Source organism: Ambystoma mexicanum, chromosome 8, assembly GCF_040938575.1.
Source record: "Ambystoma mexicanum isolate Mex_15411 chromosome 8, UKY_AmexF1_1, whole genome shotgun sequence".
Lineage (NCBI taxonomy): Eukaryota > Metazoa > Chordata > Amphibia > Caudata > Ambystomatidae > Ambystoma > Ambystoma mexicanum.
In genome coordinates this window covers 1414329151-1414356987 of record NC_090929.1, presented here as the reverse complement: position 1 = coordinate 1414356987, position 27837 = coordinate 1414329151, and the positions used below count along the sequence as shown (strand labels likewise).

Sequence of the window (27837 nt, the reverse complement as noted above, 5' to 3'; positions counted from 1 at the left end):
CTGATGGACTAGGCAATCAGATGACGAGAGCGTGTGACATTGCTTCTGAACTAGGGGCTTGCAGCCTGGAGCATCCCAATTAAAGGTGGAATAGTGAAGGGTGAAAACCAGTCATTGACCACCCTCTTTGTCTCTTTTGCTGACAAGCCTTTGATTTTGCTTTCCTCCTGCTGTACCTGCAAATACCACCAGCTTGCTAATTACTGTGCTATCTTTTATACATTTACTCCTGCTGCTCCTGCTGCTCTTCCAACTCACCTCTCCCTATGCTTCCTCCAATCACACTACGACTTCCTCCTTTCCTATCCCTATCATAAAACTCCCATCTCAAAACTTCCATCTCTCTATTGCACCTTAGGCTTCCAACAAAAGGATGAGCTAACAATACCTCCCAAAGACTCCTCTCCTCTCTTCCTCTAAGACTCAACTTCTCTACTCATAGCTAATGTTGATTGTCTTTAATTTATGTAAGGCTGCTCATGTAATGTTCCCAGTGAATGTTCCATTTACTACCCTCCACAACCTGGTCAGAATGGCACTCAAACTCACCCCATTGTAAGAAGCTCACTGCTTGCCATCAAATCTGATTTCTTATACATTGTACATTATTTTGTGATCAAAAGAACATTGTTGCTCCATTCTATAAAAAATAAGAATAACATACATTTATAAATGTTCCCATTGTATTTATATTTATTTTTATTTGAGTTGTATATACCACAAATCCTGCTAGGAAGCAATGAATTTCTCTACACATAATTGAGGATAGCATATGATGTAAGGGGGCTGGGGGTGGCATGGGATGTTCCAACCATGAAGGGGGATGTGATGCAATTACATAAGGAACCAAGGTGGCAGCTAAGCATGGACTGAAGAGTAAAGTCCAGATCTGCAAGAATACTGGTGTGGTCCAGATTGATACGAAGGACTTGAGGGTCAAATCAAGAAAATGCCTGTTTCTTGTGTTTTTCTTTATGTACCTTGCCAATTTCATCTTGATCCTGGCTATTGCAAGAGCTATCCACCTGAGCAACAGATATGTGTGCATACATATGTAAGTGACGAGGACACAGCATGGGCGTTTTTATAAAGCATCAAACCTACTTCAACAACATTGTTGGCCACTCACAAAATACTTCGAATCTCCCCAAACATGTCTGGCGATCCTGCAAATCAATTTGGGAAGTGTGTCCATGTCTATTCTTAAAATTCAGTTTCTACTGCCTACTTCTTTCTTCTGCATAACTTGCAGGTGACACTATTACTTGAAGTTGTACAACTATGCCATTCCTGTTGTGAAATGAGGACTTTTCCCATATCCTTCCCACCCAGCAGAACCAGGTCAGATGCTGCATATGCTGGCATGCAAGACTGGCACACATGCATTCCATGTTTGATTGCAATTGCAGATGTTCTTTGGGAAACATTCAGAAAAAAACAACATGAAGAAGAGACTAAGAAAACTGTGTGGGAATCGATGAACACTTGGAGGACCTAGAGGCTTCTCCATCTTCTCATTGTCCAAGCCACAAATAGGTATTTGTCTGGTATAGTGGAATGGCTGAAAATGGTGACCGTTTCCAATAGACAATGGTTGACACAGCGATGACGGATGCTTACGTTTCTTAGTGTCTTGAAGGGTGATAGTTTTAGATGTGTACTAGAAAGTAATTGGATGCAAAATGTTGCGTAATCATATGAGGGTAATGGCAGGTCAAAAGAAACGTATCCTCATTACTCTGTAGTAAGATCATTTGCAAAGATTGCGTTTAAACAAAAAAAAGTGTTTTACTATTGCACATCTTACACCCTTTGTTTTTACAGCAAATCCAATGTGTTCTTAAGCAAAAAGTTCTGATTTGAATTTCCTGTATTAAATGTCCACTGTTCAAACTAGCAGCACCGGTCAGCGGTTGAAGTGGTTTTTACCTTTAGCTATTAAGTGGTACTGTAAGCGCTGCCTAGGGTCCCAAACCATTGCCATGGGAAGTGACAAGAGGAGAGAGATGGTTTGTGAGGAGGAACAACTGCCTGCGAATATTGTTGGCCTTGTACCCACCCAATGACTCACCCCATGATCTCTCTGAGGCAGCTCTGGGGTTGCACATTAAGCAATGCTTTCCACAGCAGTTGGTTTCACAGACCGGTTTGCTTAGGCCTTGGTGCCGCATCCAGGCCTCCGCCGTGTGTATGATTGCTATGAGCACCATAGGGCTCAGTTTCTTCTCGGAGCTAGGTCCAAGCTCAATACATGTAATAATAATAATAATAATAATAATAATAATAATAATAATAATAGGGCCAGCCCCTTGAGTTGTTAATAGCACTTTATGCAAAAACAATAACCTGTGAAAAGCATGTGTGTTGGGATTTATGGATACCATTGTTAAGGATTCTAATCGGGCATCACACACCGGACCAGGACCCTTGCCCTTAGCCTAGGATGTAGCGCTCAATTAGAATACTTTTTCTTTATTTCTTAGAATTCAGATTGAGCTGGCACCCAACCCATCTCACACCCCCTTTTAAAAATACCCCGGATCACAATGGACCATGAACCAGGCCGGTTGGTGGGAATACAATATTTATTTATTTTAAATTCAAAGAAAATCACACAATTTTAATATTGGGCAGCAATCACCAATGGGGTGATAATTACAATGTAAACTGATGAACTGCACTTGGTTGACCTTCTACTAGAACATATCCAAAGCACAGGTGACTAGGAGCAATTTTACTGTTCGGGTAGATAGCACCCGGGTTAAGATTTCCCCCTGCAATGTTCCCTCAAACCCCTATTAATCAATAGGAAGGATAATCAAGGAGTCAGGAATGCTAGGCAGACCTTCCACTGTGAAATGAGAGGCAAAATCAGATTAAAAAACTTTTGCAATTGCTTCAATAACACTCGGAATTGGTAAATAATTAATTTAAATGTGCGGTTGAATACATGAGGTAAATATGAGTTATCAAAGGATCAGGGATGTAATAACACTAGCAACTACAAAGCAAGGTACCAACAAAGGGCATAACATTCAAAAATCAACTTTGAATTGACAACACAGTGTAACCAGAATCACACACACAGAATTTGCATTTGCTAAATTACACAGGTTTAAATGTCAAAAGCGGTTTGAAAAACTAGTGAAATAGACAGAATTGGACTGCAGTTTTTAGGCTTGGTGATAGATGCACATCAACAGGGATTATATAAAAGTGAAAGAGCGACTCTAGCTGGATAACTGTATGAGAATTTCAAGGTGAAAGGAAATTCAGTCTTAAAAGTAAAAGCAGTTAAAAGAGCAAATCGGTTTAAAAAGGAAAGGACAAATTTCACTAAAACTAGATTTTAATTACTAGATTGTTAAAGAAACACACGGTACGCTCCAAGGTTAATTTGCAAGGTTAACCTTTTCACCCCGCGTTCAGCTCTATGTGGGAATTATTTGAATTATTCAAAATATGACTAAGGACTTATGCAAGACAGAAATGAATGGAAGAATTGTGCTAACACTAGAAAATCAAGGAACAGAATACACAGAGGATTCAGACTATCTTCAACAAGTTATCAGGGTATGGATTGGATTACTTAGAAGGTGGAACAAAGACAATGGGCCTCATTACAGCTGAGGTGGTAAGGGGTTAACTGCACCAGTAAAGGTGCCGGTGCCGTTAACCCGTACCGCCTCATTACGAGGTTCCCTCGCGGGACCTGCTCTGGATGTCTGGTCAGACCAGACATCCTTTGCGGGTCCCGCTAGGAGACCAGCATGCTAACAACGGGCCCCTCATTAACGGGGATTGTCCGGGTTCCCTGAATGGGAATATACAAGGCCCTCCAAAGTTGGAATGGCCCGGTATTTACCCATTCAGGGACCACAGACCGAGACCCGAGTTTGGAGGCAGCCATGCCCTTATTAAAGGCATGGCTGCCTCCAAACTCGTAATGAGGACCAAGGTATCAAGTTGGGGTATACTATGTGGTGCTATGGTATGGGCTAATATGCACAATCAGTGTTGGAGTTTGGGATTTTGGGACAGCCAACCGGGTTTCTGGACTCAAAAGATCTGGTCACGGCACAATGGTGGGACTGTCCTAGCAGAAAACAGCGGGGCCTCTCTGGTCATTGCACAGTGGCATGCAGGTAGAGGGGCAAAAAAGCCGTCTGGTCACATGATACTCTCCAAAATGTGTACCACAGCGTTTCCCCTTTTCTTCCTGGGTTAGTGGGGTTTTGGTATGGGGTTTAGTTCTTGTTCTGTCTTGATGGTCATGAAGATTATGAGAACCTCTGTCCCCAAGTACCACACGGGCAGATAGTAATATATCTACCCGTGCAATCCTTGAGGCCACAGGTGTTGAGTGCCAAGGAACAGGAACCAGGAACGCCGGAAACTCCCCTGACGACTATAAGGCAAGCAAGGGTTAAGTATAAGGTAATGGCAATGCAGTTGATACTTAGAACACAGGATGTGAACCGCGATAAGGCTTACCTAGGCGAGAGAGGAGTGGATGTTAACCATACCCCGAGTGATGACAAATGGGCAGGAACTTGAGGATATCTGGCAGCAGCAAGAGGCGTAAGAGGTCCTCTTTAGCATTCCAGATAGAACACACTATGCACCTGTAAAGGCAATGACGGTCAATGATCAAGTTTCAGAGTGGGGTAATCCGTGAGCAGTGCAAAGCACAATCCGAGATCAGAAACCAGAGAGTATAACAAAATCCAGGGGAAATCCAGATCAAAACCAGTTGGCAATGCCAGGGGTCGGTAGTCCAGAAGATAAACACGAGGCAGTCTGTGATCTGAGGAAGAAGAACAGGGGTCCGTAAACTTTCTGTAGTCAAGAGCCGAGGAAAGAAGGTCCAGGAAATGCCAAACAGTACTCAATACGAAGCAGCTGTGAAGCACTGTGTCAGCTTATACTCGCTGTTTTTAACTGCAGTGATGAGTCAGGTGATAGACGTCACGTGGCGCGTTTCTCCTGATGCTTCCGCGTCACGTGTTCCGTGAAAACAGCAGGTGATCGTCTCTTCCCGATCACGTGACGCAGAACCAGGATGAGCCGGCAGCCCCAGCACACCGTTGAGCAGCGCCAAGGCAACTGCCAATGAATAAACGGTCGCAACGACTTCAGACGGCCATCCCGGCCCGCCTTCCTCTGGGTGTGCCCAGTTTGATCACCATACTGCTGCTGCTGTGTAAGTGGGGGCAAATGGGCAGTAAGGGAGTTGCTGATATTGAAACAATGGGGACTTGTAACAGCGTGCATGACAGTTCTGAAGGGTGGTTCTGCATGGGTAGGAGGGCCTGGATAAACTATCCCTTTTCTGGCAGTGGAGTTTGGAATCTGCAGGATGAATATAAAATGTCTAGATGCACAGGCTCTGGAAAATTCAGAAAGAGTGTCCTTTGTCTGTGTGAGCTCTCCCTTTTTATAAGGCGGATGACATCACCGGATTATACAGTGGGGCAGGCTTAGGCTGGACATGCCTCTAACAACTGGATTGGTCAGGGGTGATTGTTACCACCTTGCTGTCAGCCGGTTGGGTTTCAGGGGCATGACATCAGATTTATGATGTGTGCTTTACAATGCATAGGATCATTCCACAGTTACTTTTGCTAAAACCAGTTATGGCACAAACATGCACCTTTTTACAGTTGTGGCACTTTTGAGACTTACATAGGCAGATTACATATTTCACACAGAGCATGGCAGTCCAACTCCCAAGTTTGCAGGACTTTGTTTCGTCCTTCTAAAAAAAAATTGTGATTTTCAGTGGGAAATATTTCACTTACAATTCTATAGCTTTATACATGTGTACATATTATCATAAGGCATGTTAGTATTGAATTACAAAGTGGCACCATATACACTTTCCTCAGAATATACAATTTTCCACCATTTCCGTCCCCAATATGCTAGTGAAGGCTACCACGTCTTACTTTAAAGCCACAAAAATTGCATTTAAACTGGAACACTTTCCCATTACTGAGTTGTCCAATAGCAGAAATAACAGTCTTAAAGTGTATTAATTAAAATAGTCTTTTAAGCCAGATGGCCAGCATTGTCTCCCAAATAAGGTTATAACTTCCAAGGCTGCTCTGGAGTTGGCTTTGAATTCCCCCAGTTGAAGTTGAGGGGGGCTGTTATTTGCAATTTCACACCTAAATCCTGGAATCTATTGTAGCAGGCCAAAGCCCAGACACAAAGTCTGACGAGCGTGAAATATGCTTCCTCTTGGTCCATACAGAGTTTCCAACGGGGTGGCCCCTTTTGGGGAAGGGCAACTCCTGTTGCCAGCAAACAAATATCCTTTGATGTATTTAGTTATTAATTTATTTTTTGAGCCAAAAGCAAGGCAGTTGGAATAAAACATTTTGTTAGATTTCAAACAAAACTCCCCTTACATTTCTAGGTAAGGACAGGGCATTATTCAACATTACACTTTTAAACAGGCATTTTTCTTGTTTGCAAAAAACAACAATTTTTACACATGGTTAATTCTGCTGGGATGTCACTTTCAAATGCAGCCTTCTTACATCCATTTTCTGAATCTTTCCAAAGCCCAGTTATGTTTCCAATGCACTAACATCTGTCAAAATAAAGATCCCTTGAAACTGACATATGCACAAAGAGATAGGGTTTCTTTCGAAGAGATTATCTGGGATATTTTGTAGCAAAAAGTAAAGTGTTTTTCCTTATGGCTGGGAGTAAAGTTGTTTGTGATTTCACAGATTTTACACAGCCTGTCATTCAGTGAAAAATGCTATTTTTTGCTCGGGCACGACTTAAATATGGCTGGGCATAGCTGGGTCTCACTGGATCAGGACTGTGTATTGTTGAACAGATGAAAAAGGGCATCAGACTCCATCATTTGGATGTAAAATATTTCCTTTTTCATGGGAAATTTTGAGCTAGCAGCAAAGCAGCGCTGTTTTTCAACTCTCTTCTTTGGTGCACATCAGTAAACACACTGGCAGCCTTTCTTCATGTGTTCCCGGTTCCATCTTGCCCCATATGTGCTGAAGTGCAGATTGGTGATGGAAGGGAATTCTGCTTGGTGGAGTAATGTACCCCACACCATACAATTGTCCACTTCAACAGTTATGGCAGGCACAACACCGATGGCAGGCAGAGCAAGTATGCTAAAGGAAGAAGGTGATTAGAGGCATAGAAAGTAGAGCTAAGTGGAAGAGGAAGGTCTAAGGGATATAGATGGTGGCAAGTGGTCGGGGGCTAGACAGTGGGGTGGTAGGAGGCCAGGCAGGTAAATGAGTGTGGGTGCAAGGAGCACTCAACTCACTTGGAATGTGAGCTTTAATCCTTATATTCAGCCTGCATTGTAAGCAAGCTGATTGAACAATGTGGCCACCTATAGTCCTAATGTTATTTCTCAGTATTTACTTGGAATCCTCATTATTGATCGCCCGGGCCAAGTGGAAGGCCACTATTTAAGGCTTCCATGCAGCTAATATCATAGAATTCTAATCCAATACCCACTCTACGCAGGGCACCCCATATGCTAATACTTATGCGTGTCTTTGCATCTTTTCCATGCACTGATTACCTGTTAAAACATATTACGTTTTGACTCTTGTATAGGCTTAAAATAGGAATTTTCCAGGCACTGCCGTTATATGCCTAGGTGTTAACACCATTCACTCAATCTTGCCATTTTATGGCCAGGTCGTACTATCACCTAGCACTTGTTTCATGCCTAAATAAAAGCCAAAATGAATGGCTTTTCTAAGGCTTGCTTTTTAAGGCAGTATTGGCAGTCATCAAACGTTAGATGTTACCTCTTAAAAACCCTGCACTTATATCCTTACATCCTATCGTGCAATCTGCAGATTGAACAGCTCCACCATCACCATCATTATTGGCCTTCAACAGTGGCCATTTTCCAGTCCTTTGTTTTCATGTACCAATGTGATGGCTTCTGGGAGCTGTAGTCTTTATTAACTTCAGTGCAGCATTGTCCAATATGATATTGGGGAATGTTCTGTTAAATGAGATGCTAGGACCGGGCAAATGCTGCCCTGAGGAGATGCCATGATATGGTCAACATATAAATAAAGGTCAAATCGAATTGGAGGAATCAGGTGGAATGATTTCACTTAATATGCATCTTTTAAAAGTCTTCCCAGGCTGGGAGCATGGAAGCAAAAAAAAGAAGGCCTTACAGCAAAGGGGAAGATCTGCATAGTTCTGTTATTGTCGCTGCCAACCTGCCAAGGCTGAGGTGGCAGCATCTTCTGTGAAAGTCTTTCAGCTCAAAGGTCAGGTTTGCTTTAGAGGAGGGCCCCGTTCGGCAAGGATTGAGTCAGATCACATGCTCACCCTTTGCGGAAATGACCTTTCCCCAGACTGGAAAGTTTGCAGGCAGGCATCTCACCACGAAACAGACAGATTACATTTGAAATATCAAACCTAATGCAGTGGCAACCCTTCCGCCAGGATCAGCTCCTTGAGCTTCGGACAGAGTTCTTGCTCTTAGCCTGGATGTCCGACTTCAAGGAGACATCCCTTTCTAGAAGGGACTATGTGAAAATATTCATATTTTTTCACCATTTACTCTCGAAAATGTTTTGCTAAAACTAGTCTAGTGTAGTAAGCATTGTCTAGTCCAATGGATTGACAATTATTTTACTATACAACATGATGCTGATTACATAGTCGATTTTAAACATTCAGTTTAGCAAAGCTATGTTTACTTTTCCAGTCCTGCGTTCCATTTCACATGCACATCTGCACATGTTTCATTCTCTCCTTTTAAGGTTTTGGCTATTACGTGGTGCTTTAGTACTACACATAAGCCATACATATTGCATTGGAGTACAGCCAGGAAGGAGACACGATCTGAGGGGGCACCTACATCTGGGGACAATTTTCCCACCCAATGACCACACATGGTCATGTACTCCCAATGACAATTCCTACGTTCTACCTGCCTCACCCTGCCCTGAACACACCCTCCTGGGATATCTCTGACTCTGAGCTAGCTCTATCATGCAGTAACATCAAACCGTGAGTTTTGCAGGGCCTACCAGTGTTAATCCCAATCACTTTTTTTAAAGACTTAATGGCTTAATTGCAACAATAAACGAATTCCTGGTGTATTAAAGCTTTTTCAACTGCCTGCACACACTTGCTTTCTAGGCAACATGTATATCCTCACATATGTTCCTTCCCAACAAACTGTTTTGGCTTGTGTACATGCATTAGAGCAGGCACTGAAATCATATGCTTGGGTTCTTTTACCATTTTCCAGCAGTTGCCCTCATAGGCCATGTAGTAACGTTATGTCAGTGCCTACTTTGTCACTATTTTTGAGTGTGCCCAACAAGCTCCTTACCTCTTTCACAATTGTTTTGGTAGACCAATCTCTCGTGGAGTGTGCTGTCAATCAGCTGCTCCGTGAAGCAAATCGTGCATCTGAACAACCCACTGCATCTGTGTGGTGTTTCTGTTTCCCCACCATGCTCTATCCCCTGGGCTGAAGCACCGTTGCAGCATTTCAACTGAGCCCACTTCAGGCTGGACTACTGTTCATGCAGCCTCCTGACTCTCAGGGCCATTAATCTATATGCCACCATTGATTCTTGTCCTTTCGTCGTGCCCGGAAAATGCAATCTTCATCATCATTAGGCTTTTATTCAACTGTCATTTGCCAAAATACATCCAATAAAAAAAGTGAAAAATACATATATTACAATCAAAAGTTCACAGTCATAAAATAGTGTTAAAATGAGACATGCAACACCCCATGGCCTAAATTGAAAACAGTGCTAATAGTACAAATTGTAAAAGCATGTGAACCTCTGCATTATGATGAAAAATTAATGTTTTACGAATGTTATTTTAGCATGGTTTGTTGTTTAATCCCCTTTCCCCAAACTTTGCTGGCCGCAATTTTTTTAGACAGTCCTACTACTAGTACTAGGTGCAAAGTGCTACAGCATTTCAGTAGGTGATTTATAACATGAAAGGTCCAAAGGCATTTGTGCACATTTCAAAGCACATCCCAAATTCACAAATGGGATGTGCTTTTAAATGAGCAGAAGTGAGTGTTATCCCCCTGTTTCTATTCTGTGGGGTGCGTTCAAAGGCCCCAAACAGAAGTCCCTTTCACATGAACAGCAGGATTTTAAACAATGAAACAAATGGCTTGGCATTTGTTTTTTCCAAGTAAAATTAAAGAGCCATGTTGAAAAGGGGCCTACCTGCCATTACGAAAGGAAGAACAGCATTTTAATTCACAAAAGAAGCAGGAATCAAAGATCTCTTTCACATGGAAAACAGGGTTTTTAAACAGTGACACAAAAACAGCTTGCACAGGTGTGTGCAAATAAAAGTAGTTTAAATGTGAAAATGTATCACTGCTCACAGAAAAATGTCAGGGCAACGACATAATGTGCGGGTTGACAAAAAGCAATGCATATTATGTTTCACATACAAAACACAAGTGACATTTGAAAAGCCACTTTGCTTTCATGGAAACATGTCATCCCAAGACAAACCATTGTGCTGGCTGTGGGAAACTTCACAGGGATATTCCCCACTCCCGGTCTGGATTTTCCATCTCCCATCTAATTACCAACTGCAGTACCAACTGCAATAAAGTGGCCTGCTAAAGGTGTTGAAATTCAGTGTTCTCCAGACCTGCTGGCTCGCGAAGGCATTGACTGCAGGAGAAGGTCCCCTTGGCTGTAGCATGACCAATATGTGTGAAAATGGGGGCAGCAACTTCAAACAAGCTTCCAACATAGAAAGACTGATACAAAAAACTCTGGATAAAGGCTGAACCAGTCAAAAGAAAGGCAGGAGAATGGCCATTTGTCCCACCGAAGGTTCACAACTAATTTAAATGTTCAATTATCGTTTAGGCCTTTTTCTCAGCAACCAGTAATTTCACGGTGATTGTAGTGTTATAAAATTCCTCTACCTGAGAATCAGGGAACTGTAATGGCAAACTGAAGTTTCTGGCTGATCTGAACATGTTCCAAATGTGAGATTTGGTTGTGTGGGTGTAGAATATAATTAGTGATATGGGTAGTAACTTACATATTCATAACTGTTACGCTTTTTATGGAAACAGCAGAAAGCTGCCACATGGCTGTGCTACATGGTACATACCTGGTGGTCGGCTTATCTTATTCCCCATGATTAGCTTACTCAGAAAATATGTATATTATGGCAGTTGCTAGTAACATCATGAAGTTGTGATACATAACTAGTTTTTGCCAGAAATTTGAAAGGATATCAAATGGTGATTACGAATGGAAATTGCCATGTGTTGCTCCAGAACCCTAACCCAATCCTGACTTGAAGGCTGGGTTTTGGGAGGAGAGAGGTGGGTAACTGTCCAATCCTAGTTGTGGGAAGTATTGCAAGGTAGTTCCCCAAGATTGTAAAATTGGTGGTGTCATCGCTGATATATAAGAGGGACTACACTAGGAGGAAGGGACACAGACAGACAGAGGAACCGAGAGAAAGAGAGTGCTGCTGAAACATACCATCTGACAGCTGTAAGCAAACACCGGAGGTGATTGCTGAGAGTGCATCTGGGTGGAGCTGTCTATTTCTAGGAAGGCTTCAAAGAAGCAGACTGGGTCCTATGGTGGAGAGGACGAGGCTGTCTTTGAGTGTAAAGTGACCAGCGCCCTGCCCTATCTTTCCAGAGTGTCCTGAGATGCAGCTGGCTTTCCTGAACTTTAAACAGAGGTGTTCTATGTAAGAAGAACTGAACCGTGGGAAATCAAAATGTGGGGGAGTGTGCTTGCCTTGAATCCTTTCCCTTTATAGTGGGCTGGGGGAAAAACTTTGTAGACCCTTAGCCCATTTAACTAAAACTAGTAGTTTAATTCCCCATTTGCCAGAATACTACTGGTTGAATTTTGAAAACTAATTGGGTATTCCTTTTTATCCTGCTGACCCAGACTTCTTTAAGAAAGAGGGGTGTCTTTATTCTTCTATCAGTCCAAACTTTGTATCCAGCTTCCCCAACACGGGCCTTTCAGTGGCGGGGGGTCTGAAATCCCCAAATTTCCCAACTCATTCAAATTTTTCTGTTCTACTTCCCCAAAACAGACCAAATAATGGGGGGTCTCAAAAAACAAACCGTTAAATCACCCTGTGTTTATTTTAAACCAAGAGTGTAGCCGAAATCATAATTTCCATATGTATTTGTACCAATCTTGAAATCCTACTGCTAGCCTTTTAAGCATCCAGGACAATCAAAATCACACAACACTACATGATAATTGCTTTCGTTATTGATCAGTGTCAATATTGTTTTAATCGAAATTTGCAGTAATTGCAGAATTGTGATTGTGTTCTTTTCAACTCACTTTTGTGATTTATTTATGCTGAGAGAAGTTGATTGTGTTGTGCCACGGATAAAGTGGTGTTTGACATTTTCGTGCTAATTTATATTACTTTCATTTAAATAAATGCCAATATATTTCCCGTACACCGCCCTGGTTCTTGGCTCATTGTTAGCTCTGAGAGTGGGATTCAAGGGGCATAATATGTGTCTGAAGTAGGGCTGAACAAAATAATCCCTTAAACAGTTTGTTGTGTCAAACCTTAAGTGGGAAAGGAAGGAAAACCCTGTTCTGAGGGTTGCTTCTCAATAAACTGTTACAATTCTCCAGACACTTGTGTGCAAGGGGCCCAGACACCGCATCCATATGCTACTGTGCAGCCCCTCCTGAAATGCGTTGGTCACCTTTGGGAATAAGGTAACCTGCACATTTCTAAAAGTAATGCAAATGATACAAGCACATAATAATTCTCTGTGCTTCTTTCATTTGCAGTATGTTTTGAGAATCTGCCCCCTGGAAACCTTATTGACTTAGAACATCTGTCTTAAACATAGCTAGGAGAAGGGGAGGCCATGCATAGCAGAGTTGGCCTTAGGGGACACTGTATCCAAACTTAGATCCATATACATCAACATGCCAGTTTGGAGCCGTAACCATAGAACAGGGCACTTGGTGTAAAGAGAATGAATGCAATATAAAGTGCTAAATGTATATATCACCCGTCTGCCATTTGTGTAGGCTTCACTGCGTGTGGCACTGTAGGAACAGATTGGGGTGAGTAGCTCTCTCTCTCTCTTTCTCTCTCTCTTCCTCTCAGAAGATACATTGTACCTCATGTGCAACACAGATGTGTGAATCCAGAGATGAGGAAAGGGGGCAGTCCCAATACTTCACTAATTCCCATAAGCTACATGAAAAAGGAATGAGAGGCAATTACTTTTAAAGCGCTGCTTGAAATATAAAGGCCCTAATCACCCATTTCACCTTCATTAGTATGTTGCCTGGCAGGCTGAGTGCCGCCTCAAACCTCACTCAAACTTGCTCATGTGCTGTGCTCAGTAGCCGGCTGGGACCTTTCTCCATCAAGTGAAAACCCATGGGGTCAGCAAAACAGTGTTAATAAGGCATTCATTGGGCAATCAAGGCAGAATCCATAATCCTCATTTTCCCCAGAGGTGTACTCCAGAGTCTCCAACTCCTCACAGCCAGAGTCCTCAAACCCGCACTCACCTGGTACTGAGGTAGCTCCTAAATGTGCAGTTTCAGAAGATTGATGATGCAGCTTTTCAGTGGGTGTTTCACAATGAAATGAGGGACAACAAAAGTCAAGCTGATGTGTGCATTCCTCAAATTGCCCCACAAATCTTGGTGCACCATCCCTTCTCCCAAAGGGGGCGCATTGGCGGCTGGAAAGTGAATGGAAGCATGCCAACTGTGAACAAAATGGCAGCTGGCTGTTGGCCATTTGATGGTCTTTTCAATAGCACGGTTCTATTTCAAATGCAGTATCTCTGGCACTTTGATAGACAATGACTTCTGCCCAAGTATTGGGGCAGAGCAGGTATGCCGTATTCAGCTCATTGTAATGGCAGTCTTGCCAGTGATAGGGAGATCTGTCACCAATTGTTATCTGCTAAATGTGTAAGCTATCACCACAGGCAGTCTCCCGGAGTCAGGATGGTACCATATTGCAGACTAACAGTTATTTACACACCACAAAAGGCACAGGCGCTGCCTTCCTGAAGCATGCTCGGGGGTTGGGGGCTGGCTGATTTTTCCCTTAATATTTGCACATGTACCAATTTGGTAGTGATTTCTTGGATTGATGTCAGTAATATGTGTTTACGTAGGTTTGTATCTAGAGCCAAAAAATATGAAAAGTGGTTTGGACCTTTGGTTGCCAGGTCATCTTCTGCCTAGTCACACATGGGCTCTTGAGGGTATCCGGTATGTGCGTTTTAGGGAGGGGCAAATCTGCTGTACAAACACCTAAACATATAAAGTGCAGAGCAGGCCAATCTAGAATACAAAATAAACATACTTTTTTATGCATATGAAAACAAGATCTGACGGGCTACTCGGCGCGGCAGTAACTCCACCCATTCCTAGAGGCGTGAAGTTTCCTTTCTAAGCCTCAATTTAAATAATACCATTGTAGATTGAGATCAAATGAATGTTCTGAAACAAAGTGCAATGTGTTTAGCACATGGCACCCTTACTCACATGTCTGTTCATGTATCTCCACAGGTGCTGAAGAAGATTTCTAAGTACATCCAGGAACAGAATGAAAAGATCTATGCTCCCCGGGGGCTTTTGATCACAGACCCCGTGGAACGTGGGATGAGAGTTGTATCCTTGCTTACTGATAATTCTGGCAGTGCTTCCTAGCATACAGCATTGCTTAGAGAGTATATGCGAAATATAATTGTTTTCTTATTAGTTGATGGAGCTTGCATCTAAATATGGATATCTATGTAAAGCAACTGCAAAATATCGTATAATGTGAACTGTGTTTTTTACCACAATGTATTAATGTGTAGGTCGACTACACTTTGCTGTCTTAAATACCATGCTACTTCAGGTAATTTAGGGCCTAATTCACAGAAGCATTTTATAATGGTAAAACCCAATTGTAAAACGCTCTGTGAATAAGGGCATTAATGCTGTTAAGGATAAAAATCAGACAACACACCCTGGTCTCAGCCTAGTATGCAGCGCACAACTGAAATGCTTATTTATTTATATATAGATTCAATATTTGAGAGATAACCACTCATATCACACTCTTTTTTCAAATACCCCGGGTCACGATGGACCAGGAATCGGGCTGGTGGGTAAAGGTAATTTTTATTTATTTATTTAAAAAATCAAAAGAAATCATACACGTTTCAATAAATGGGCCAGCAATCACCAATGTGATGATATTAACAATAGGAATGGAGGCAATGCACTTAATTCAACCCTTTAGTAACACAGAAAACACCAGGGAATAGAAACACTTTTGGATGTTCGGAAAGATAGAACTCAAGTTAGGATTTCCCCCTGCTATGTTCCCTCAACCCACAAATTATCACTTCTGAATGGATATAAGGAAGCAGCATGCAGTTAGGAATATGAATCTGGAAACAGAATTCAAATCTAACTTTCCCTCCTCAAATGAGAGTGAAAAACGGATTTGAAACATTTGCAATGTTAAAATGACACTCGGGAAAGGCTGAACGAATTAATGAATTTGTGCAAAAACCTTGAAACAAATACAGTTCCTCACTATAGCAACCATGTAGAAGTACAAACAATCACAAGCAATGTATAATCAAGAGCATACCGTTCAAAAATGAGTGGCAGGTTTTAAAACATGTTGCAGCAAAGACACGTTGGAAAATTAGCACATTTTTGCAATTCCCGCCTGAATTTACCAAAATGTTTTTTAATAAAAACAGGTGAAATATTGTAAATCGCGATGCGGTTTGTGTTGGGGTGTAGCTATAGATCATAGGTACAATATGGAAGTGTAATTAGGTCTCTAGCTGGAAAAGTGAGTGAGTTATTCAAGATCTAATGAGGTTTGTTTTTAGGAAAATAGAGCAGAGAAGCAACAGAAAAATGGCTTTAAAATGGAATGCAAATTTTACTTAAACTGGATTTATGACTAAGAAAAAGAGAATATCACCAGTGAATCTCCATAGTTACGCAGCCATTGTAACCATTCACGTGGTGTACCCTGTTTCCTTTATGGAAAATTAATTAATTTAATCAAAATCACTAATTGTCTAGGTTCTATGCAAGACAAAAATGAAGAGAAAATCTGTGCTAACACTAACAATCAAAGCAGGGTTGCACAAATAAGTCTGACAATTTTAACAGGATCTTGGGGTCAGAATAGGATGGTATAGCGATGGGATAGGGACCAAAGACAAGATAAGTAGACTATGGATTTCTATGGGGTAGGGCTGATACTTACTGTCCACTTTAGTTTAGGATATTGGACCGTCAAGGGTTCTGGTCACTACACAATGAGGCGCCTGGCAAGACAGCTTGGCAGTTCTGGCCACCGGATGACACTGGACTGGCACTGGACTGGCACTGGACTGGCATCTTTGGTCACTAGATACTACAGGTCAGCTGGATGGCAGGTTTGCAGCAGGCATGCATTTAGTGAGCAGTAAGCCTGATGCTTCCCAAAACACCACAGCTCTTCCCTTGGTTATTGGGATTATTTCAGAATTGAGGCCTAGCTGAAGGAGGATCAGCAATGCTTGGCCTTGTGGTTGGGATCTGGAGTTTAGATGGATAAATGCAAGATGAAGACAGGAACAGACTGGAACAGGGCGCTTGTGTAGGAAATCAGGAATCAGTGTCTCCCTGGGTGTCGTCAGGGGGTCTTATTTATAATGCCTGGTGATATCATCATAGTATATGACTGGGGCAGGCTTTATTACACCTGCCTCCATCAACCGGATTGGGCAGTGGTAATTTCTCTGCCTATCTTTTTGCTGGTTGGATTTCAGAAAAAATATGTCAGGTTTATGGGGTGAGTTTTACAGTGTCCAGAAACCTCCCATAGTTACTGGAACTAAAATTTGATTTTGCCACAAACATATATTTAACCAATTGCAACCACTTAGCAAATCAGATACATAGGTTACATATTTTGTGCATCACATTTCAGTCCAACCCTCCATTCTGTGAGGCCTGGTTTCGCTCCTCTACCAGTTTTTCGTGCTTTTCAATGGGATTTATATCACTCAACATTCTACAACTTTATGCAGAGGTGGGGATTGTCATTAGGGATGTATATACAACATTTTACATATGCAACATTGATGCTTTTCTTGTAATCCAACATATATCACCATTTCTGTCCATGTTTTAAAATAAAAAACATAAATTCACTTTTATACTGCGGAAATTCTACATTTGTACAAAATGTGGCTGCTGATGAGATACAAGTCTTTAAAGTTTTCTTATGAAATAGTCTTTAGAAACAAATGGGAGGCACTGGATATTTTTTTTATTTTTTTCAGCTGACACCAACTGACATTTCCTTCAAAACAGGATGGGGGGTTTCTCAGCCCGATTGAATTTTTATTGTCTCTCACACCTGTGGCTTCCTTCCCTAGGAGCTCATTGTCCTGGGTCCCAGCAGAGACAAACGTCTGCTCCACCCTATATTATCAGGGGGTTGCCATGATCTGCTGAGAGAGATAGCCCTCCCTTTTGTCAGAAACCTATTTTTCAACTTCGCAATTAATGCCACCCTGGGTTTAACATCCTTCACTTTTGGATCTTAAATCCAGAATCAAACAAACCTGTTTCATCAAATAACACATGTGATACAGTCTCACCAATAACAAACTCCTTCATATTGCTAAAAATTGTGAAGCTTTCTGTTACCAGTGGACTGTTTCAAACACAGGCAATCGTTTTTCTATAATTTGCAAAAACCCATTTTTACACGTGGTGCAAAGCTAACATTTCTTTCTTTAATTCGGTTTTGGCAGCTTCATTAGATTTCTACTATGTCTTTGCAGCTAAAGTCATTTTTATTTGAAGGCAGGTGTTTTATCTGAACACTGATATATGAAACTGACCAGGCTCAGATAGTTGAGTTCCTTTGAAGACAGCTGGTGTTTTTCTACCTTATGAAGAAATTGAACGCGCATTCCTGTGTGAGTGAAAATAAAGATTCTTGTTGATTTTTTTCAAAGCTAATTTGACTGTGCCTTTCATTCAGGAATGTTGCCCGGTTTCGCTGAGGCACAATGAATTCTCCTGGGCACTTCAGGGACTTTTCAATCACAGAGGTTTTAGATGAATGGATGGAATTGGCGTCAAACAGCATTTTAAAGGGGAATATTGGGTTTTCAGCAAAGCAATGCTGCCTCTTGACTCAATTCCATTTATATGTTTCAGAACACACTGACACGCTCCTGCATTGTGTCCCCTGTTTCATCCTGCCTGAAGTGTGTGTGGCAGGATGATGCAGCCATTTTTTTTTGTTTTTTGCAAAAATGCAGTTTTGAGGTAATAGCGCGCACAGGAGCCAGCGCAGCTTTTTTCCTGTTTCTTGAGCAAATGATGCTTAGTGATGTGGTAAAGCAAAGCAGAGTGGGTCAATATATCCAACAATGCTTAGGACAGTTTATGTTTTAAAAAAGCAACTCTCACAAGCAAACTATCTCTCTATAAGCCCTTTCTCCCACGTTTAATATAGCACTTCTTCCCACCTTTATCAAGACACTCTTATCGCTTACCGCCTGCAGCAACAAATTCCTTTCTCACCAACATGTTTTTTATTTCCCCTCATACCTAATTGTTGATCATTTTGACCAAACTGCTGGCCTCTTACACAACTCCCAAGTATCTCCATGTGCAGGAGACAATAGAACCACCAGCCCTGACAACAGCACCAGCCTCTCACCACACCAATGTGTGTCAACGACAGGTGCCACACTAGTTATGGGATGCTTTCCTACTACACATCCTCCACTATGCCAATGTTTCAAAGCCCTGGAGCAAAGCATTTTGTGACCTATCATGCACCACCAAAGACCATGAATTGACATATCTGATTTCCTCTTTCCAAAGATTAGTTGTTCACATGTTAAGGCATAGTCCTTGTATGATGTACCTATCATTTCTTGTTCATGGCACTATTTAGTACAATGTGCTAGGTCTAATTCTTCACCTACTAGATATCATTTTGTGTGACTTGATCCATGTTCCCATGCATAAAAGTAGTTTGCAGATTGTTCTTCTGATTAAAGAGGCACAATTTGAAGTCACTTTTCTATGTAATGTTGGATAGTGAAGTCTCTTCGTGTCTTTACAATCCCGCTTGTCTTAGAGGCAAGGACGTGGATGAGTACAATTTAGACTGGGAGGAAATAGAAGAGAATTGCTACTTCCTGTAGTGATGAACGTTCATAGAATGGATGTGAGTTACATACCTTCTGCTTTTCAATGACTGTGAAGGACATAATTGTGGATATGTATTGATAATTGAGAAATGTGCAACAGCATTTGGGAAAATGAATAAGAGAATTCTTGTGTAGTACGACTCATGCCCCTAGGTTCTCACACAGATGAACGCTCTAAAAATGTTGATTATTTGGCATAAACAAATAGATATTAACACTTTTCTGGAGCAATATATTAGGGAAGATTAAATATGCAGGATTCCACAACTTCTCTGAGTGGCTTAATAAAACATAATACTGTGCCACCTATTCCCATCACAGCAAAATAATGCATTATAAGCAATAGTAAGTCTACTGCTCTTGACCCACTCTCCAAGCAGGTCACAAGCCAACCACTTTTATGCCACCAAATAATTTCTAAATTAAATCTAAAATCTTCTCCATCTTTCAAAGCTCAACATGTTGGTTTTTATCAATTGTTTTTGGCTGGATCCTGATTGATCTCTGAAGACTTGATAAAACATCTACACCAAAAGTGCAAGAGGCTGATTATTGGCTCAGTCGACAGTTGATGGTATGCCAAGAAACCCTTCAGAGTTCCACAGTAACGTTAGAAAATGGATCATGTAGTAGCTCGATCTCCTACCATTGCCATCCTAAACTCTAAATACAATCGAAAAGAGACCATCTTGCCTAAAACTTCTCGGAGAAATTAAGAGTAATCCTGTAGCTGCAGCGGGTAAAGGCACTGGGCCTCATTATGAAATCTGGTGGTAATAGTAAAAATAGATGGTAATACTGTTACTGCATGTTGTACTACTCTTTCTCATGATGCGATTCAAAACCTATGGGCAAGACAACTGCCTGCTGTGATCGGAGGTATTATCTCCACTTACAACAATAGTAATGGTGCTGTCGTTTTTACCCCATGAGGTAATACCCAATCACGTACTAGGGGACTTAAAAATGTGAAGTAACAAGAATCCATAATTAGTGAATCACCGTTGCCACTGGGAGTAACAGTGATTCATTTTGATGGTATTGGCACTGCAAATAACATGAAGGCTCAGAAGCACACATGAATGCATGCAGCCAGGCAATCACCTCACTTTCCAAGGCAGACATGCACATGGAGAGGTACTTTGTCGTACCTCCATTCTGTAGAGCCCCTTCGAATGCTACAACAGCGGGGTTATTCTATGAGAGAAGAAATGGCATGGATTTTGATCAAGTTTTCGGAAGAGGCCCCTGGGTGAACAGTCTTCTCTTTTAAAGATCACAGTTAAACACAGTTAAACCCCCACCTTTGACTTCTGCGTTACTGTTTCATGGGAATCGATTGACTTCATCTCACAGATGAATAGTGCTGCATCTAAGATTACGCTCCATGGGAGGTTAACATCAGAATCATTGCATTGACACTCAGCTAAAAGCAATGCTTGGTGAAAGGTTCCTCTTTCAATGCTTCCTAGTTCCCCTCCTTTCCTGCTCCTGCTGTAGTTAGGCTTGACCAAAGTGATCAGCTTTAACTCTCTGCATGGCTCTATTCCTGCACCATCCTCCGGTCAGTTTGAGCTGTGGCATGTTTCTACTGACAGACACAGTGCTTCTTGAGGGAAACTATATATTGTGTTCTTGTCATAATGAAAAATAAACTCTTCTTAATAAGTCAATACTTAGTACAGCTTTATTCCAGTAGTATATGAACTTTGAGCTGCAGGTTTGCAGTTACAATCCTCCTCCTTCCTTGACCTGCTTCTTCTATCCTTCATTCTAGAATCTGCTCTCTCATCTCAGTGTGTGTGACAAATCATATTCTGGGGTACCAGTGGTCCAGGGGTTTCTAAACTATCAATCAACCCCACAACTCTAATAGACTAGAATGAATCCGAACAGAATGGTAATGTACATGGAATGGCAGGCTTAACTCCTCCAAAGATCGTAGATCATGGTCTATTTGCAACACAGTTAAAATACAAGTATTAAGCAATGATAAAAGGAGTGTCCAGTCATGTTTGTATACAAATATCTACTCTATTATCACAACAGACATTCTAACAACACTACTAAATACAAACCACCCTGTAAGGGAATGCAGAGGACAGACAGTTTCAAAGAAGAAAAAGGGATTAACTATGGATACTGACAGGAGGGTAGTCAGTATGGTTAATAACCACCGGAGTTTGTTAGGGTGTTTTGGCTTCAGCACAAAGGGAGCAAAGGATTTTAAATGTCTCTAGGGGCCTTCTGGGAATGACCGGGGGTACAGAATCGCAATGTAGCATGTGTTGTTGGTGTTCTTGGTGCTCAACAGGCTAGAGTCAGCTTCAGGGTGCTTTGCAGGCTTCTGCGACAGCGTTCAAGATGAAAGTCGACTGCAGGTATCAGACGGCACAATGGTCGACTAGCGAAGCTAGATGAACGGCTGCAGACTGGCTTACATGGCGACTTGGGGTCAGGAATTGTTGTCTCAGTGCTTATCAGCAGTTCTGATGCACAGGTTGAGACGTCTCAGATGTCTTTAATCGACTGCGGCAAGGACACTCTCAGGGTTGCAGTCGGTTGTGGATCGTGGAACTCGACTGGCTCAAAATTTCCTTTAAATTGGACGGCGGTAGTTGCTTGTCGAGTCCCTTCTCCCAGCTTCTACAATTGGGTCTTGTTGTCATTAAAGGCGGACGGCCCAAAGTTCGGGAGAGACCTTCTGGAACTCCCTATCGAGGAGGCTTGCTGCAGAGCCTAGCAGGGTACACTGTATGCTGTCTGGGTACCGGTTCTGCAGCTGCCAGCGGTTTTTCTGAGTTCCTTTCTCCCTCTGTTCCCTGGGAGAAGTTTAGGGGAGAGCTTTTGCTTCCCTCTTCGTATACCCCGGCCTTCCTTCACTGATGCAAGATGTACAGCAGACTATGGGCCTCATTAGGACCCTGGCGGAGAGGGTATTACGCCAGCGTAGTGCATGGCGTACCTCTCCGCCATACTACGAGTTCCCGTAGCGCCATGGCGGCCTTTTCCGGCTGGTTTTACCAGGCGGAGAAAACCATGGCGCTACGGGACCTCGTTGTTAATTACGCCACCGTATTTTACGGTGGCGTAATTAACTCCTTCCCCACTCCCATTATACCCTATGGGGCAAAAATGGGAATGGGGAAGGGCAGAATGGGGATTGGGGATTTACCGCTCCGCCAAGGTCGGAATGGGGCGGAAAATCCGCCAACCCCCATGGCGCTATCGGCGGCTTTCCGCCATGCTTCGCGGTGCATTTAGCACCGCGAAGTCCGCCTGGGTCCTAATGAGGCCCTATACCTTCAGCCGGGGTCAAAGGTTGAGTTCTTCTTTCGTACGTCTTGTGAAGTCTTCAGGTAATCTGCCAGGGGGCATGGGAGAACTCAGCCTTTAAAGGCAAGTGGGCCACAGTGATTGGTTCAGGCTAAGTCTATCTTAGTGACCCAAACCTGGGGTCCCTGGCATATATTTCCTGTATGCCTGAGGTCATAATCAGAATGCTTTGCAACAGTAAAGGTAAAGGCGTGAAAACAGGAACAAGGTGTGCTCCTGAACTAATATGACAGAACACTTCTCACAACAGAAAGAGCTGTGGGCTTGCTCTCCTGTGCTACTAAGTCCCACCCATATTCATGTCTGGTTTGTTCAAAGAGTCTTTCTGGTTAATTGTCCTCCCTCTGTGGTTCCTGTTGAAACACTATGTCTCCCTTGAAGATGCTGAGAGGCCAGACTCTCTGTCTCTTGCAAAGCACATTCGCATATAGTATCATTGTTGTGTGTGAGTGTGTGTGCCCTGGCATTGCCCAAAAGGCAATATCTTATATTGGTGATGAATCGAACCTAACACTTGAGCGTGCCACACACGGCACATCATCCCGACACCTTAGATTGTGCCGCGTTCCACTGTCGGAATGTCGAATCTTGCCGAGGTGACACAGCTGGAGCTGTGCACTCCCAGTGCTGCACCACATTCCCTGCAGGAAGAAGGATGCTGTATCTGCAAGCCTCACCCCAGTAGCAGGCAGCATGCAAGGTGTTCATGTACCAGCACGGGCCTGTTGCAGGCAACTACCTCAATAGCAGTCCAGACATACAGCTGTTCCGAGAGGGAGCAAAAGGAAGGAGTTGGGACGTGCCCACGCCCCGAGGGCAGACTCACGACTGGAAAGGTGAGAGGTGTGCATCTAAGGTTGGCAGACTCAAGGACGTATAAACATTGGATAAGCATATAGTGATCAGAGGATCTAGATGCTCGCCAAGATAGGAGTTCCTGCTACAGAAGCGTGCATAAGAGTGAAGAGAAATTCCTGTGTGGAGGTGCCTCATTGTTGCGTGTGAGTGGGAATGGCCTGACATTGCCAACTAGGCAATATACAACTCCAGGGATGGCCGACATTGAGTATCAGAGTAAAAAAACCAATAATAACATGTATTTACCAAAACTCTCGGGACAGGGCCGCATACCACCACCCATTGGGACATCTGGTAACCCGAGCCTGAACTTCTAGAGCACTTTTTTTCTGCAGGAGACCTAAGGCAACCCCAAACATACCTCTGACTCTTTCCCTTTCTGAGCAGTGTTATGCAAAGTGAACAGTCTCAGGTGCTGGGGGGAATGCGCTCCAACACTGTAAATACAAATAAATAAAATCGAAAAGAAAAAACTGCTATCTTGGAAACGCATGGTTTGACGGAGAATGTCCTTATGTCTGCTCATCCGTTTTTGTGAGGATGTTTACTCCGCAAAAGATGAAATTGTGGAGTGCCTAGGTAAAAATATTAAAATTATGAAATGCCATTTGATCTATAAACCAGTTGTCGCCCTGTTGATTTAATAGAAATTAGATAAACATGATGCAGGTGTTGGCAACTCATTCACATTTATCATCTTTGGAGCTACAGATTTAACAAACATATCTTTGATGTATTTTAAATACTTACATTGCGTAGTCTAAATACTGCTGTAGAAAAAAAGTTTTTCGTAATGCGCTTTTAAGAATAATTAAAATCATGAATTCATTAATTGAACTTGTATGTGATGCATGTTTATGGAGAAGGGTGCTCCCCATTTCAACCTGTGCCCTCTGCATGGTTCAGCGTGTATATTTTTGAAGGTGGCAGTTTTGACTGACTCATTGTGATTGACGTTTTTAGATGTTATGAGGGTCCCACGGTCCCCACATTGCTACCCTGAGCCATCCCATCCCCTCGCCCACGCAACCATATGTCTAAATATATTTGGTCGACTTGACCAAACAGAGTTGACACAGTTAAAACGGTTTAATCACTGCACACTACCTTGTCCACATATGTAATGTTCGGATTTGTTCTTTCGCTTGTTTGCCCTTAACTGACCACCTTTCCAGATCGAAGTGTCGATTTATGAAGACAGATGCAGCAGTGGCAGCAGCAGCAGCGGAAGCTCCAGCAGTGCCACCAGCGCTGGTGGCGGAGGGGCGGGCACCCTTGGGCGATGACTGGCAGAGAGTCCCTGCGGGGACCCTTACTGCCGGGATGATGGCCTCTCTGAAATCCGCAGGTTGAGATATCAGAGCACACGATTCTAGCACTGGCATATAAGGGACTTTTACAAGTTGTAGAGGTGGGTGGGCTTTTATAGGGGAGGGATATCAGTTCAAAAGGGCTTAAATAACCGGAGTAATGCACATATCAATTTGTAAGACAAGAGCAGACCAGAAGATGTCTGATTGGCTTGTGGAAGATAGCAAAGGATGGAGTCTGAACACAAAAAGTAATGAGTGCACATTTGGGTCCACTCCGATCCCCAAGCACACTCTTAACACCCACAGGGGAGTTTCTATTGAACTAAATCGAATGCCTCCCACGTTGTCCTTCGATGGTTCCGGATTAATTGCTGAAGAGATGCATACAAGCAAAACAAGTCATTTAAGATGAAAGTAATGTCGATTTGGGGGATGGTTGGTCCTTACCATATTTCTAATACTAGGTGGACCATGAAGTCAGTTGAGATTATGAACCTAGAATAGTACACATACATTGACTCACTGGGGTAATACCAGTCCATCTCACAACACAAAACCTCTGATGGTCAACTCTGCAATCAAATCGGAATGAAGAAGCAATGCACCCAGGTTTCTGTGACTAAACACACAGTCAATTTAAGAGAAGGATATTGTGAAATGTCCAGCTAACACATTATTTGCAAACACATGACCACTGCCTTGCCACACATTATCCAGGACATGAACAAAAATGTTTCCAGAGAATCGCAGAAACCACATCCAATCTGTATGCATAGAGTACTTGTGCTGGTAAATTTCCTGGCAACATTTTGACCATGGAAACCCCACTCTGTTAAAACATAAAGTAACAGAGGTACGAGTGGCCATCTGCACTAAATCCACACCTTTGTATATAACTCCTTCTAAATCACAACCGCATCAATAATATGATTGTTTCTACTTTACATTATATTTTAATATAGAAATGAAGAATAACTGCCCTTTAGCAATCCACATATTACTGCAACCATGTACTAATTCATTCCGACATGCATTTCATCCATTACAAATTGAATGTCCTTTAATGTTTTTCTTTGGTTGTCATATAATTAACTTCTATGTTCAGAATGCCGTTATTCAAAACTAGTTCTGCATTTTATTTATTTATTTAATGTGGTTTAGTTTCAGAAGAAACTTTTCACATATAAATATGATCACAAAATGAAAAACATATTCATCTGAAAAAATAAATACAGACAGTAAAATACACACAATAAAAAAATCATGGAATTATTTGCGTGGAAAATAGTGAGCTTGTGCGCCAAACGGCATGCATAATCCCATTATCAATTCATGGAATCGAATGTGCGTGAATTTTTCTGTACTTGCATGGACTTTGCGCAGGGTCGACATATCTTTGCAAGCCATCGAGCGCCTCGCGCGATACACCATGCAGAGCATGGGCACGGTTTGTACAGAGGGCTGGGAAGGGGATGGAACACAGAGAATGGGGAAGAACATGCGAAAAGTGGGCGTTCCGAGGGATGGCCCGCAGGCAGTCCCTTGCACTTGCACAATTGTGCCAAACTACACGTATTCCTGGAACCACCTGTGCAGCCTCTTGGCACAGTAATGGCCACACAAATCCCTCGATCTCTACACCACCCGAAGGCAGGCGTAAAGACACTTGCATGTAGGAATAGCAGTGCGGAGGTGGGTTTGTATGTCAGATATAGGGGTGCGTGTATGCAACCAGGGTTCCGATCTAACTTAGGGGTGAATGTACACAATGTAGCGGGGAGCAGAAATGGCTTACGGGGGTTTGCATGCAGATTTTCTGAGTTTTTACCGAGTTACGATTTTTCATATGCTTGCTGTCAGGGTGCCGGCAACAGTTATGGGGGACCCTTTGCAGGGTCCCTGAAATGCGGGCCTACTTGCGGTGGACCCCACAAACTGTTAGAAGGGTGCGTGTATTCGCGCCCGATGGATCATGCAAAGGTAGCTGTTCTGGCTTTTTAGGCTTTGTGTGGGGGCGTGTCGGATGCGTTCAGGGTGCGATTTGCAAATACGGTTACTTTGCACAGTGAATTCCATCAATACGTGGAGCGCGCCTCTTTTATCCTGTGTGCAGCATCAGCAGTGTCCTTCTCACTGCACAGCCATTGCAGGATTTCTATGCACATTTCCCTTTGCTTTTTGTTTTTCGTACATCCTTTTCCCTTTTTTATCTGTTGTGTAATATTTAAATGGAGGTTCGACCTATTGTCCCATCTAACCGAACTCACACGTATCGAACATTCTTTTTAAAAATGTTGATAGGGTAATGCAACCATAAACCTGATTGAATTTGTAGGATGCATTTTTACTGCCACCCTCCTGCTTCGTCGGAACCCGGGCTAGTATCCGACATTTAACCTGCATCTTATACCTACATGTGGGTCCAACAACACAGTTGTTCCCTTATTTCTAGTACCTGTGGTATATAGTATTGTTTTTTCTTAGGCAAACTCTTCTCCTAAAACAGGACATTCTCCACCAATACTTTTGGGCATGTTTCAAGTGTTTAACTTTGGTAAGGAGCATATTGCTTTGTTAGCAATGATCTGTTTGCCTAAATGTTTTTTTCTCAGTGATTGTTTAAATCATACTTTTTCAATCAGTATTTCACTTTTTAAAGCAAAATATCCATATTCCAAAGAAAGACTATTCTCATAGACTCAAAACATCTCTAGAAGAAAACAATCTCTCACATTCGCTCTTTCTCTCTCTCTCTCTCTCTCTCTCTCTCTCTCTCTATCTTTCTCTCTCACACACACACACACAACCCTTCTCTTTCTCTACCACTTCTTTCACTTTCCCTTTCTCTCTCCATCGCTCTCTCTCACTCCCTCTCCCTTTCTCATTCTCTCTATCACTATAGTAACACTATACAAACGTCAATGTCCATGTAGCTCAGCTAATGTAACAATTATTTACCACCCAGGAAAAAAGCATATGAAACAAGAACTGAGAAATGAAAAAAAGCATCTCACATTCCATCAGCCAAAAAAGATCTGCTTTTAATCGGGTTACATTTCACTTAGCTCCAACGAATGT

At 42.4% G+C, this 27837-nt stretch overlaps 1 protein-coding gene across 2 annotated transcripts in view; it reads left to right on the top strand.

The window, feature by feature from the left end:
- Positions 1-26006, top strand: part of GOLGA7B (golgin A7 family member B) — a 326951-nt gene extending 300945 nt beyond the window's left edge. The window contains exons 4-5 of one of the 2 annotated variants that reach the window (XM_069611552.1): positions 14580-14681; positions 24622-26006. In XM_069611552.1, the coding sequence (XP_069467653.1) occupies positions 14580-14681; positions 24622-24732 (213 nt within the window). In that variant the 3' untranslated portion in view covers positions 24733-26006. The remainder of the gene's footprint in view (positions 1-14579; positions 14682-24621) is intronic. The other variant, XM_069611551.1, reaches the window with a different exon arrangement.
- The last annotated feature ends 1831 nt before the right edge of the window (positions 26007-27837 follow it).